This window comes from Arvicola amphibius, chromosome X, assembly GCF_903992535.2.
Source record: "Arvicola amphibius chromosome X, mArvAmp1.2, whole genome shotgun sequence".
Taxonomy (NCBI): domain Eukaryota; kingdom Metazoa; phylum Chordata; class Mammalia; order Rodentia; family Cricetidae; genus Arvicola; species Arvicola amphibius.
Window position 1 is genome coordinate 86,958,633 of NC_052065.1, and position 13,039 is coordinate 86,971,671.

At 48.4% G+C, this 13,039-nt stretch overlaps 1 protein-coding gene across 2 annotated transcripts; it reads left to right on the forward strand.

Moving 5' to 3' along the window:
* Armcx4 (armadillo repeat containing X-linked 4) lies at positions 1–10,053 on the forward strand. Of its 2 annotated transcripts, XM_038317522.1 has the most exons (6): positions 25–80; positions 584–661; positions 1,437–1,525; positions 1,855–1,937; positions 2,224–2,295; positions 2,611–10,053. In XM_038317522.1, the coding sequence occupies exon 6, from the start codon at positions 2,738–2,740 to the stop codon at positions 9,794–9,796; it is 7,059 nt and encodes a 2,352-aa protein (XP_038173450.1). In that variant the 5' UTR covers positions 25–80; positions 584–661; positions 1,437–1,525; positions 1,855–1,937; positions 2,224–2,295; positions 2,611–2,737; the 3' UTR covers positions 9,797–10,053. The 2 variants fall into 2 exon arrangements, with proteins under 2 accessions (XP_038173451.1, XP_038173450.1); XM_038317523.1 differs by lacking the exon at positions 584–661 and having other exon boundaries at positions 1–80.
* The last annotated feature ends 2,986 nt before the right edge of the window (positions 10,054–13,039 follow it).

Consider the following 13,039-nt stretch of genomic DNA (forward strand, 5'->3'; position numbering starts at 1 on the left):
GTCGTCACTCGCGTCTGGCTACCAGCTCCCGTTGCCCTGCGCGCGGCGGGCTGGCATCGGGCCCGGGGAGAGCTGATCAGGTAAGGGCCCCGGGGCCGCTGCGCCACGGCCCTGCTAGCCGCAGCCTCCGGATTCGGCGGCGTATTGGAGATGGGTTGAGGAGGGGGGTGTCCATGCTGGATCAAGTTCAAGGAGCCTTCCCCTCCGATTCTCCCGCGTCCCCCAGCCCCTGGCTGAATCTGCGCAAGGGAACCCTGTGCTTTGACAGGGCCGCTGGTGGGGAGAGTCTCTAGAGGGAAATACAGAGGGAGATGTCCATCCTCTTTAATTAACTCCATCAATGGGCGCCCGCACATGTCCGCGGGCTTCCTGCTCCTTTCAGAGGAGGGACGCGCGCCACGGTGGCATTTGCTGAGAAAATGGTGGGCCTTAGTGCCTGGACCGCGGGCTCGGTAGGGGTGGTGTCTCAGAACGAGGGGAGGGACGTTTGACAACCGGATTCCAAAAAGGAGACTGTTGGGATGCGTGGCCTTGGTGCTGGCCTAAGCACTCAGTACCTTTACTCTCTCCTTTTGGACAATAGTTCGGTGTGGCACTGTTTGTGGCTGAGGCGAGGGAAAAACGGAGACGGAGACAAGAGAACTGCACAGGATCAGTGGAGGTTAGTGTGAGCACCAATACTGAACCATTGAAGTTCTGTATGGATTCTATGCAGCCACGTAGGCACTATTATATTTGTGTGTGCGCATATATATGTATCTGAATATATTGTATTTATATGTGATTAGGATGTGGGGTGGGGCTAGCCTGAGAACTTTACCTAAGCTTTGTTTCCTTATCGGGCTTCAGGCTTTTCACTTAAATTCTATGGCGAATACCAATAAGGACAAAACTGTATTATAGATTACTTTGATTTGTGTCAGATAATATTGAAAAATGGAAATTATTGTGTAAAATGATGGTACTATTGTTTGATATAGCCTTTGGGGGGATGGGATAATGATTTTGCAGAAGCAAAAGCCCTCCTCCACACCTTGTATCGTGTGCTGAGACTCCTAGGGATGGCTTTCAGGGAAGCAGATGGCAGGCTATGATTGAAGAATCATGGGATCTGGGGCCTCCATCTCTTACGCCATCCTCCAATTTTCAGATAGTCATGCCTACCTGGCCATCTTGATAAAGAAAATGGTGGACTTTTTAGGAAAGATCTAGAATCCTACAGGTGGTTTAAAAAATAAAATTTCTCTTTTTCTCCCCCTTTCCTTTTCCTTTTCCTTTCTCCCTCTCTGTGCTATTTATTGCAGTGTAGGTGAAGCCCTAGGTTATGCCTGAGTCTCTAAATGATGAAAGGCAGGACCGGGGGACACAGATGTTTCATGCTAGGCTATCAAAAGCACTAAGCACTCACCCTCTCCCTGTTCTTTGTCTGTTCCCAGGGCTTTTCATTTTGAAGTAGGACTTTTTATTCCTGAAAGCAAAGGAAAGAGGGGGAGACGGTTTTGGAACTATGGAGATTGGTATGAAGGTGGGTAGTGGCTGGGGATGACAAAAGAGGGTGGGCTGAGCTTGAAAGGGCTTCAGTGGCTGGCACTTCTGCCTTGTCTCCATATGGCTGCTTTCCACAATGCTGCAATACAACCTGTTAATTGCAGTAAAGAAAACGGTGGGAATATTTGAGGGAGGACGGACTGGGCTGTGACAAAGAAGGCTAGAGATGGGATCACAAGACCGGATACATTGTTAAAATGGACCAGGACCCTGGCGATGCAGACATTGGGGCTAACAATTAGGGTGCTTGTCTGTTCTGCTAAGGACGCAGTCGCCATTGTCTCCTGCTTATCTACTTGCGTTTAGATCCTCCTGCACGTCTGCTTCGGAGTCTGAGATCACTGAAAGCAAGGAAGCAAAGAAGAATTTTTTTCTCATCAGTATAACTGGTAAGAGGGTGGGAATTGTCTAGGTCTGCCTCGGATGTGTGTTAGTGGAGACCAGTGTGCATTCCACAGGCGACGAGCTGGAGGAGCTTTTTCTTCTTTTTCACAGCCATCTTTCTCGCCATTCCTGGTATTTACCCCAAACCCTTACCTTGATCGTAGTATATGGCAAAGAGTCTGATAGCACCCAAGGACATTCGGTAAATTGAGGGAGTAAATTGCTAATAATATGCTGCTCCATGAAAAACAAACTCCTCTAGATCTCTCCCTTTGTTTGCCCTTTCTCTAGGTCTAAACGTATGCTTTAGGGGTGTTTCACCAAGCGAAAGGATAGAAGAGGGAACGTCTTCATTCATTCCAGGTTCGTATGAGTGGGAACCAGGCATAACGACAACCAGAATAGATACCTTAAAACTCTAGTTCTGGGAGTTTCTGTTCTTTATCCATTCATCATCAGCCCTTCTGCCATCCTTGACACAATTTATTTTGCATATGAAAATAGCTGGGCACTGGGCAGGGTAGGAGAAATGAAATGAATGATAAAAAGTTGGTTGATCTTCCTCTTCTCCCAACAAGTACATTGCTTCTATGCTTTCCTGTTCCTGTTTGTATCTATCTATATAATGCCGTAGAGTTAGAAGAGATGGTTAAATTCATTTCCTTCTTCCACTTCTAGGTCTACTTCCGGTGGCAGCTCTACTGGCCATTAAGGGGTTAAGCACCGTTGCCCAGACACACCACCCTCTTTCCTAGCCGGAGTAAGCCCTTTTCTACATTGCTCTTGCCTTAGCAGGAGTGATTACATGGGCCGCGTTATAGACGTGGGCTGGGCAACTGCAGGGCTAGTGATCTGGGCTGGTACCTGTTACTGCATTTACCGATTAACCAAGGGAAGAACTCAGAGTGCGAGCAGATTTGCCAGAAATGGGTCCAGAATCGAGACGGAGAGTGTGGTTGGGGTACAGAACCAGGCCTTGGCCACGGATGAAGCCATGGCTGGAACAGAAACTGAGACTAGAGCCATGACTGAACCAGGAACTGGAGAAGGAGATGAGCCCGTGGCTGAAGTAGACACCGAGATCCCTGTTCTAGTTAGCCACAGTATCAACTGTCAGGCCAAGGCAATGCTTGAGGAACAGATAGAGACTCATTCTGGGACCAGTTCCTTGGTGGAAGCAATGGTCATGACAGAGGCAGTGGCTTTCACTGAAGCCACAGTCCAAGCCAAGGAGGTGACCATGAAAGAGGCAGTCACACAAACTGATGGTGAGCCTGAGGAATTAGGCAAGAAAGAGGCAGTGACTCAGACCAAAGTTAACGCTTGGGCAATGGCTGACAGGGCAGAGGTCAAGAAAGAAGCAATGACCCAGACCAAAGCAGAAGCTTGTACATTCACTGAAAAAGAGACAGAGATTAACAGAGTAACAGTGACACAGAGTGAGGTCTTGGCAGTGACCAAGGAAGTAGTCACGATTGGAACCAGGAATGAGACTGGAATCGTGGCAGAAGCCACAGTAAGAGCACTGGAAGAGCCTGTGAGTGTGACTGGGACTCAGTCTGAGGCTAGAGTTGATGCCACAGTTGACAGTGATGGACATCCCAGTGATATGCCCCTCATAGTGGCTGGAGTAGACATGAAGTCCTCTGCGCAGCCTCAGACTGTGGCCATAATCCAAAACGCTGGCATGTCGGTTGATGAGGCTGATGACAAGGGGGACGGCCAAGCCACATCTAAGGCAGGCTCTGGGGTAGACACAGAGGCTTCTTCTCAGCCTCATGTTGTTGCCAACGTTCTGGCTGAATCCTCGCCAGGGACAAGGGATGAGGTTTGTGATAATCCAAATGACATTTGTGCAGCGGAGGCAGATATGAGAGCCTGTATAATACAGCCCGAGACTGTGGCCACCATACAGGCTGAGGCAACGCCTGGTGCCGTGATCGATGGTGGAGAAGATGCCAGGGTTGTGTTTAAGACAATGACTGGCGCAGACATAACTGATACAGATCCTCAAGCTGTAGCCAGCGATCAGACGGAAGCCATGCCTGATGTCAAGGTTCAGAGCAAAGGTAATAGCAATGGCACGGCTAAAGCAGGGGCCAAGGCAAACACAAAAAACAATTTGCCTGACACCGGGGAGAAAACCAGAAGTGATACCAATGACGGGGCCAAGGCAGAGCCTAGTATAGATGCGGCTTTTTGTCCTCAGCCCGAGCCCGTGGTCAATGTTCAGGGTGAAGACTTGCCTGACGACAAAATCAAGCCTAAGGACAATGCCAATACCACACCTAAGGAAGGAGCTCAGACTGTGGCCCAGAACCAGGGTGAAGCCTTACCTAGTACTAAAGGGAAGGCTAGAGGCAAAGCCAAAGCCAAGTGTAAAGCGGGAGCTGCGACGGACGTGAAAACTTGTGCGCAGCCTCAAGCTGGGACCAAAACCCAAGCCGAGGCCTCGTCTGATTCCAAGGTTGATAGCAAAAGTGACTCGAATGCCGTTTCTAAAGCAGGGGCGAAGGCAGACCAGAAAGCTTGTGGTCAGCCGCAGCCTGCGGTCAATTGCCAGAATGAGGCCTTGCCTGGTACTAAGAATAAGGCCAAGGGCAATTCAAACGCTACGCCTAAGGCAGAGACTGGGACAGCTACAGCAGGTTCTGCCCAGGCTAATGTTGTGACCAGTTCCCAGGGTGAGACCGTACCTGGTGCCAAGAATAAGGTCAAGGGTAATCGTAATTCTGTGCCTAAAGCAGGGGCTGGGCCAGATACTACGGGTTCTGCCCAGTCCCAGACTGCAGCCAATTCCCACAGTGAGGCCTTACCTGGTGCCAAGAATAAGGTTAAGAGCAATCCCAATGTTGTGCCTAAGGCAGAGGCTGGGGCGGGTGCCTGTCCCCAGTCTGTGGCCATTTCCCAGGGTAGTGCCTTGACCGGTACCAAGACTAAGGTCAAGGGAAATTCTAGTGCTGTATCTAAACCAGATGCTGGGGCAGGTACAGTGGGCTCTGTCCAGGCCAAGGCTGTGGCCAATTCCCAGGGCGAGACCTTACCTGGTTCCAAGGGTAAGGCTAAGGGTAATTCTAATGCCGTGCCTAAGACAGAAGCTGGGGCAACTACAATGGACTCTGTTCAATCCCAGGCTGAGGCCTTGCTTGGTGTCAGAAATAAGGTCAAAGGCAATTCCAATTCTGTGCCTAAGGCAGATTCTGGGGCAAGTACAATACTGGCTTTGGCTTCTTCCCAGGCTGAGGCCTTGCTTGGTGCCAGAAATAAGGTCAGGGGTAATGCCAACACGGTGCCTAAAGCAGAGGCTGGGTTGGGTGCAAGGGGCTCTGTCCAGTCCCAGGCTGTGGTCAGTTCCCAGAATGAACCTTTGCTGGGTGCCAGGAATAAGATTAGGTCCAATGCTAGTACTAAATCAGGAGCCAAAACAGGGACGAGGAGCTCTGCTCAGCCCCAGGCTGTGGTCAGTTCCCAGAACGCAGCCTTGCTTGGAGCTAGGAATAAGGGTGTGTCCAGTTTGCAGGTAGCAGCCCCTGCAGACAATAGGATCTATGCGATGCCGGTCGCAGACAATAGGATCTATGCGATGCCGGTTGCAGACAATAGGATCTATGCGATGCCAGTCGCAGGTGCTGTGCCTACCACAGAAATGGTGAACGTGGTAGCTGCTCAGCCTAACATGCACGATTATTACTGGAATGGGATTGGTGTCGAGGACTGGCTTGCTGCTGAGCAGTGGATCAAATTTAGATTTCAGACCATAGATGGAGACTGGGAGAATAGTGTGTCCTGGACCGAGGAGGAGAATGCAGCCAGTGTTGGACCCTGGACTGGGGCTAATGATAAGTCTGGTGTTGTTAGTTCCTGGGCCGTGGCTTGCGATGATACGAACATCAAGTCTTGGACTGGGGCTAGGCCTGAGAATGAGGTTGCTCTTGGGTCCTGGGTAAGTGCTGGTGACCAGGTCAGTGGAGGTTTCTGGACAGGAGCTCAGGCTAATGAAGGGGTCTGGGTTGGGGACAAGGCCAGTGCAGTTTCCTGGACTGGGGCTGAGAACCAGATCAGTGCAGGTTCTTGGGTTGTCTCTGGAAACCAGGCCATTGCAGGGCCTTGGGCTGTGAGTCAGGTCAGTGATGGGTCATGGCCTGCAGTCCAGGCCAGTGGAGTGTCCTGGGTTTTTGACCAGACTACTGGGACCTGGACTGTGGCTGATAACCAGGCTGCTGGAGTGTCTTGGGCTGGACCTGGCAACATAGTTAATATTGGATACTGGACTGGTCCTGTAGACCAGACCAATACGGTGGCCTGGACAGGGACTGTTGTTGATCAGGCTGGTGGTGAGGCCAAGCCAAGGTTTGAAGATCAGGCCAGTGAGAAGGCGGTCTGGGCTGGAACTGTTGTCCAGCCCAGTGGAGAGTCCGGGTTGGGACCCGTGGATCAGTCCAGTGGAAGGTCTTGGGCTGAGACCACAGGCCAAGCCAGTGCAGCATCCAGGCTTGGGACCGTAGCTCCATCTGGTGGTGCAGCCTGGCCTAGTACTGCGGACCAGGCTGGTGGCGTATCTACAGCAGGGGCTGCAGACCAGTCTAGTGGGTCTTGGGCTGGCGCTAGGAACCAGTCCTGGACTGGGACTGGTGGTCAGTCTGATGGTGGATCCAAACCTGGTTTTGTGAACCAGACCGGTGATGTAGGGTCTTGGACTGGCACTATTGGCCAGGCCACTGCAGGGTCCAAGTCAGTGCCTGAGGATCAGTCTGCTGGAAGATCATGGGCAAATTCTGGAGGCCAACTCAGTGGAGGGTTCTTGGTTGGGCCTTTGGGCCAGGCCAGTGCAGAAGCTCAGCCTGGGTCTGGAGAACTGACTGCTGGTGGAGTAGTTCAGTCTGGTGGAGAATCTAGGATGGGGTCTAGGGACCAGTCCAATGCAGTGTCTTGGCCTGGCCCCGGAGATCAGACCGGTACATGGTACTGCACTTACACTTCGAATCAGACCATTGGAGGAGGCCCCTGGAGTGGGGCCAGTGGTCAGGTTATTGGAGGGTTGAGGCCAGTGCAGGTGAACCAGCCTAGTAGTGGGTCCTGGCTTGGCACTGGGACTCAGGTCAGTGGTGTGTCGTGGACTGGTGATCAGGTTGTTGGCTGTTCCAAACCTGGATTTGAGCATCAGGCCATGGGAGGAGGATTCTGGACTGGTGCTGGGGACCAGACCACTGCAGGGTCCAGGCCAGCTGTGTCTGAGGCTCAGTCTAGTGGAGGAGTTTCTTGGGGTGGAGCTGGTGGTCATGTCGTTGGAGGGTCCTGGGTTGGGTCTGTGGATCAGACTAAACCTAAATTTGAAGACCAAGCATGTGGAGGAAGCTCTTGTCCTGGATCTAGGTCTAGTAATGAAGCCAGTGGAGGATCTAGGCTAGACACTCAAGACCAGGCCAATGGGAGATTCCTTGTCAGTGCTGAGGTGGAGGCCAATGAAGGATTTTGGTTTGGGCCTGGGAGTGAGGCCTTTATAGGGTCTTGGTGCTTGACAGAGGAGGCTACTATTTTGCCTGTAGCTAGTTTAAAAAACAAGACCAGCGACTCCACCACGTCAGGGACTAGTAAAAAAAACTTCGTTAGTTCTGGGTTGACTGATGAAAAGAAGCCAAGTACCGAGTCCTGTACCAGATCTGAGGAGACGGCTTTGACAGGCGCATGTGTTGGAGGTGAGGCTGCCACCGTGACTGGAGATGAGGCTGATGTTGACACAGAGGCCAAGGTTGGAACTGAGGCTGGAGCTGGGCCTGAAGCTGGAGCGGAGACAGAGCCTGTGGCAGAGGTGGGAGTGGAGACTAGGACAGAGGCTGGGGCAGCAGCTGTGGCTGCCGCTGAGTCTGAGACTGGTGCTGAGGCTGCTCCTAGAGTTGAGGCAGGTGCTGGGTCAGAAGCCGGAATGGGGTTTTGGTCCTGGGATGGAGATGCAGCCACTGAAGGGTCTAGGCTTGGGGCTGAGGCAGAGGCTGGAGTTGGGGAAAAGGCTGAGGCTGAAGCTGGGACGGAGAATAGCATGGGAATTTGGTTCTGGGATGGAGATGCAGCTACTAAAGGGTCTAAGCTTGGAGTTGAGGCAGAGGCTAAGGCTGGAATTGGGACAGGAGCAGGGGCAGGGGCAGGGGCAGGGGCAGGGGCAGGGGCAGAGGCTGAAGCTGTGACTGAGACCAGCATGGGATTTTGGTTCTGGGATGGAGATGCAGCCTCTAAAGGGTCTAGGCTTGGGGCTGAGGCTGAGGCTGGAGTTGGAGCAGGGACTGAGGCTGTGTCTGAATCTGTGGCTGAGACCAGCATGGAATTTTGGTCCTGGGATGGAGAAGCAGCCTCTAAAGGGTCTAGACTTGGGATTGAGACTGAGGCTGGAGCTGGAGTCATGGCCGAGACAGGGGCTGAGACCAGAATGGGGTTTTGGTTTTGGAAGGAAGACTCAACCACCAAAGGGTCTAAGCTTGAGGCTGAGGCTGGGGCTGGAGTTGTTGCAGAGGGTGGGGCTGAAACCAGAATGGAGCTTTGGTCCTGGGATGGAGATGCAGCCTCGAAAGGGTCTAGGCTTGGGACAGAGGTAGAGGCTGGCTTAGGGTCTTGGACTTTTTCTACGAATGTAAATGATGATGATGATGAAGAGGACGAGCTAAGTAGAGAATCCAGCCCTGGTATTGAAGAGATCAGTCTAAGAAACTTGTTTGGGGCTGACAATGAGGACAGTAATGATCTCAGATCTACAAATGAAAATGATGCCAATTCTGAATCTGGGACTGGGGATAAGGCCAGCACTAAAGATAAGTGTGCTGCTGCTGATGGAGTTGACATATGGTCTTGGTTCTGTACTGGTAATGAAAACAGATGTGATGGTGATGAATCTACATCTCAGGTGAAAGCCAAAAGGTCAGCTGAACCAAGCGACATTTATCCGTCCATGGTCCCTGGGGCAGGAATGGGTGTATGGGATGGAACTATAGTTTGTTCAGAAAGCAAGCTATTACACCAAAGCAGCTTTCTAGGTGAAGATGGCTTCAGAAAGCAAGCCGGTGCCGGAGACAAGGTGCATTCTTGCAACTGCCGCTGTAGACGGGATGCTAATCTGGACCCGGAAGATCTTGAAAGACTCATTTGCATGATTGAAATGACTGAAGATCCTTCTGTTCATGAAATAGCCACAAACGCACTGTATAACAGTGCTGATTATCCTTATCCCCAGGAAATTGATCGGAATATAGGTGGAATTTCGGTTATCCAAAGCTTACTGAGTAATCCCCATCCTACTGTCCGGCAAAAGGCTTTAAATGCTTTGAATAACATCTCAGTTGCTGCTGAAAATCACAGAAAGGTTAAGACATATTTAAGTCAAGTATGTGAAGATACTGTCACCTGTCCCTTAAATTCAAATGTGCAAGTAGCTGGACTAAGACTGATAAGACACCTGACTATTACTAGTGAATATCAGCATATGGTTACCAATTATATTTCAGAATTTCTCCGTTTGTTGGCTATGGGAAGTGGAGAAACTAAAGACCATGTTTTGGGAATGCTTGTGAATTTCTCTAAAAATCCATCCATGACAAAAGACTTGCTCATTGCCAATGCACCAACAGCACTGATTAACATTTTTAGCAAGAAGGAGACAAAAGAGAATATCCTTAATGCCCTTTTACTTTTTGAAAATATAAATCGTCATTTTAAAAAAAGAGCAAAAACTTATCCCCAAGACAGGTTCAGTAAAAGTTCCCTTTTCTTCCTCTTTCAACGACCTAAAGCCTGTGCCAAGAAACTTAGGGCCTTAGCAGCAGACTGTAGTGACCCAGAGGTGAAAGAAAGAGTTGAGGTGTTAATAAATAAACTCTGATTGGCTATGTGTTCCCCCTTAAAGTTTGAGTAACATTTTAATTTCATACCCTGGACATGTTGTACATTGTAAATCGCATTAGAACTTTGAAACTAAATGTTGCCTATGAGAGTCTATAGCTGGACAATTTTATGGACACCAAATGAATTCAAGCTTGTTCTGGAAATACATATGTCAATTTTTATCTTGTCTGGATTGAGATATTTTTAGTATGCTTCATGAGCAGAAATGGAACTGATTCTTCATAAGTAAGGTAATCTTCGGTCCTTTGTGTGGACTTATGTTTATACATTTGAGACTTTATTTTTGTGTCATCAATAAAGTTGTGTGTTTTAAGAAGCAAAAAAGAGCTATTGTCTTCATCCTTGGGCTTATGGTCTGTTTAGAAAGATAAGGTTACATGGAAGTAAAACCGGGAGTCTTCCGGCCCCAGACAGCTGCTTCCCATCTGAAGTTTCCCAGCAGAAACTGCTGCACGATGCATCAGTGCTCAGGGAATGCTTTATGGAAAAGGGGGTCTTTTTAAGCAAGCTGTGCTTGAAGAATACACCATGGAAGGTCAAAAAGGTCATCTGAGGAGGGAGAATTGGCGGAAGAAAGGCGAGGAAATGGAACAGCCAGCTCGGGATAACCTGGGTAGAATTATGCAGGAAGGCCACGAGAGGAGGGAAACGAGGGAAGATGTTAGCATGAATTCTTTATGGAGCACCTCTGATTGCTAAAGTGTCTGAACGTTATATTTATCCCTGAAAACAGCAAGGACTTTCGCGGTCAGAGGATGAAAGAAAAATAATGTGGTCGATTTGTGTTCAGGATAAGTCCAAATTGGCGTGAGGACAGGACTGGTGACGAGAGATAGGGAAACGAGCTATGGAGCTACCGTCATCGGGGAAGCATGAGATGATAAACATCTGAAATGCCATTAGTTCCTATGGCGATCGTAAGGACAGAACATAAGTGAGACTTCTCTTCTGTGACTTACTATGTAGACAAGGCTGCCCTTGAACTCCAGGTAATCCTTGAGCCTGAGTTTTACAAGCATTGGGAGTGTAGGCCTGAGTCACTCACTGTGCCTGGGGTCAGAAAGCCTTGTACTGAGTAAGTACTCCAGCTTATTCTGGGGACATATAAAGAGGATCAGTTTTATTTCAGGGTTGTGGACGCATGCACTCTTTCATGGCCAATTTTGGTGTCTATATAAGTGCATAAGAATTTTTTGAATTAATAAGAAAAAATAGTTGAAAGGAAAATAAATTTTAGTCCTTATATCAGGATTTCTTTAGTAAGGTTGGTTGGAGTAGATTTTCACGGTACCATCAAGAGTGATGTTGGAATCCATAGGGGAGGAGATGCAATTTTCTTCTACCCCACAGTACTGGCAAGGGTATCTATATTTGTGTGTGAGCATTCAGACTATGTAGCTGGCTGCATATAGCGTATGCTACTGAGCATTTCGGTCCTTATCTACTGCCTTAGTTTCCTTATATTCAAAAGAAAATGAGGAAAAGGAAATTAGTAGGGGAAAATAGCTTTTTAAAAACAGTTTTGTTTAGTTTGAGGGTGGAGGATGTATGTGGGATTCTTGCAGTTTATAGAAAGCTGCATTATCTTTAAGTTTGCATGCCGGCGTGCGTGCGTGCGTGCGTGCGTGCGTGCGTGCGTGTGTGTGTGTGTGTGTGTGTGTGTGTGTGTGTGTGTTGGGGGAAGGAGCTTGCCACGGTGCACATGCAGAGGTCACTTGTAGGATTTAGTTCTTTCCTTCCACCATGTGAGCTCTGGGGATTGAATTCAGGTTGTCAGGCTTGGCAGCAAGTGCCTTTACCCACTGAGCCGTCTCACCAACCCTGTGTATGCCATTTCACCCAATAATTCTATTTGTAGAAATTTATCTTTAGAAGCAAATAAAATAATAGGCTTGCAGTAAGTTGTACATCTTCAAACTGTTTTGAAGGGTGAAAAAGTATAGGGTTATTTCAAATAGACATCTGCATTTAGGGCAGAGAACTCGGCATGTAATTCTCAGTAGGAAAACAGATTGTAAAAGCATATATTCTTTCCATGAAGAAAAAAATGTGCATTTGAATGATCCCTAAGGGACTGGGGAGACTGACTCAATGATGGGCTTTTGCTGCAATCATGGGGACCTACCTGAGCTTGGATCTCCAGTACTCACGCAGAAAGCTAAATTGGCAGATCTTTCCTGTAATCCCTGTACTGCAGACTCAGGAACAAGATGATCCCTGGGGCTTGCTGCTCAGGTGATCTAGACAATCAATGGGTCCAGGTTTAGGGAGGGACTGTGTCACTCCCTAAACAACAACAACAACAACATCAACAAACACAACAATGCAACTTAATGCGGAGGACTGGTGAGATGGCTTAGCCTTAACGGTACTTGTTGCTCTTGCAAAGAACCTGAGAACATTTCTCAGTATCCATGCAGGGTAGTCCACAATCATCTGAAATTCCAGCTTCAAGGGATCTGACACCCTCTTTCAGCACCCATGGGAACCCACACACCTATGGTGTGCTTTCAGATATACACATATACATGAATTTTAAGAAAGTAAATTAGTATTGAAAACACTGCCCCCCCCAAAAGGAAGGAGAACCAGTCTACTTGGAAGACACCCAAGACGACCTCTGGTTTCCTCATGCACACACACATAAACACATACACACACAATAAAATGGCCTCTGAAATGAACTGTCATATATTGTGAGAACATTAATAATTTTTATGAGAATTAGACTGATGAGAGATTTTTTAATCAGTTTTAAAGATTTAAAAAAGAGTTACTTATTCTTTATTTAGTTTTGAGACAAGGTCTCATTGTGTAGACCTGGTTGTCCTGGAACTCGCTATGTAGACAAAGCTGTCCTTGGACTCACAGAGATCCACCTACCTCTGCCTTTTGAGTGCCGGGATTAAAGACATTTGCCGTCACAGTTTCCTTTATGTTTATATGTGTGAGTGTTTACCTACATGTATGAATGTGCACCATGTGTATGCCTATTGCTCTCAGAAGTCAGAAAATGGTGTTGCATCCTTTGGAACTTGAGTTACAGATGGTTGTGAGCTACCATGTATGTGCTGGGACCCAAACCAAAGTCCTCTGCAAGAGCAGCAAGTACTCTTAACTGATAAACCATCTCTTCAGCCCCATCTGTTTTTTTCTTAAAACTCATCTGTATTTTTATCATTTTTATATAGTGAATAGACATTTCTTGTATAGTTTATCC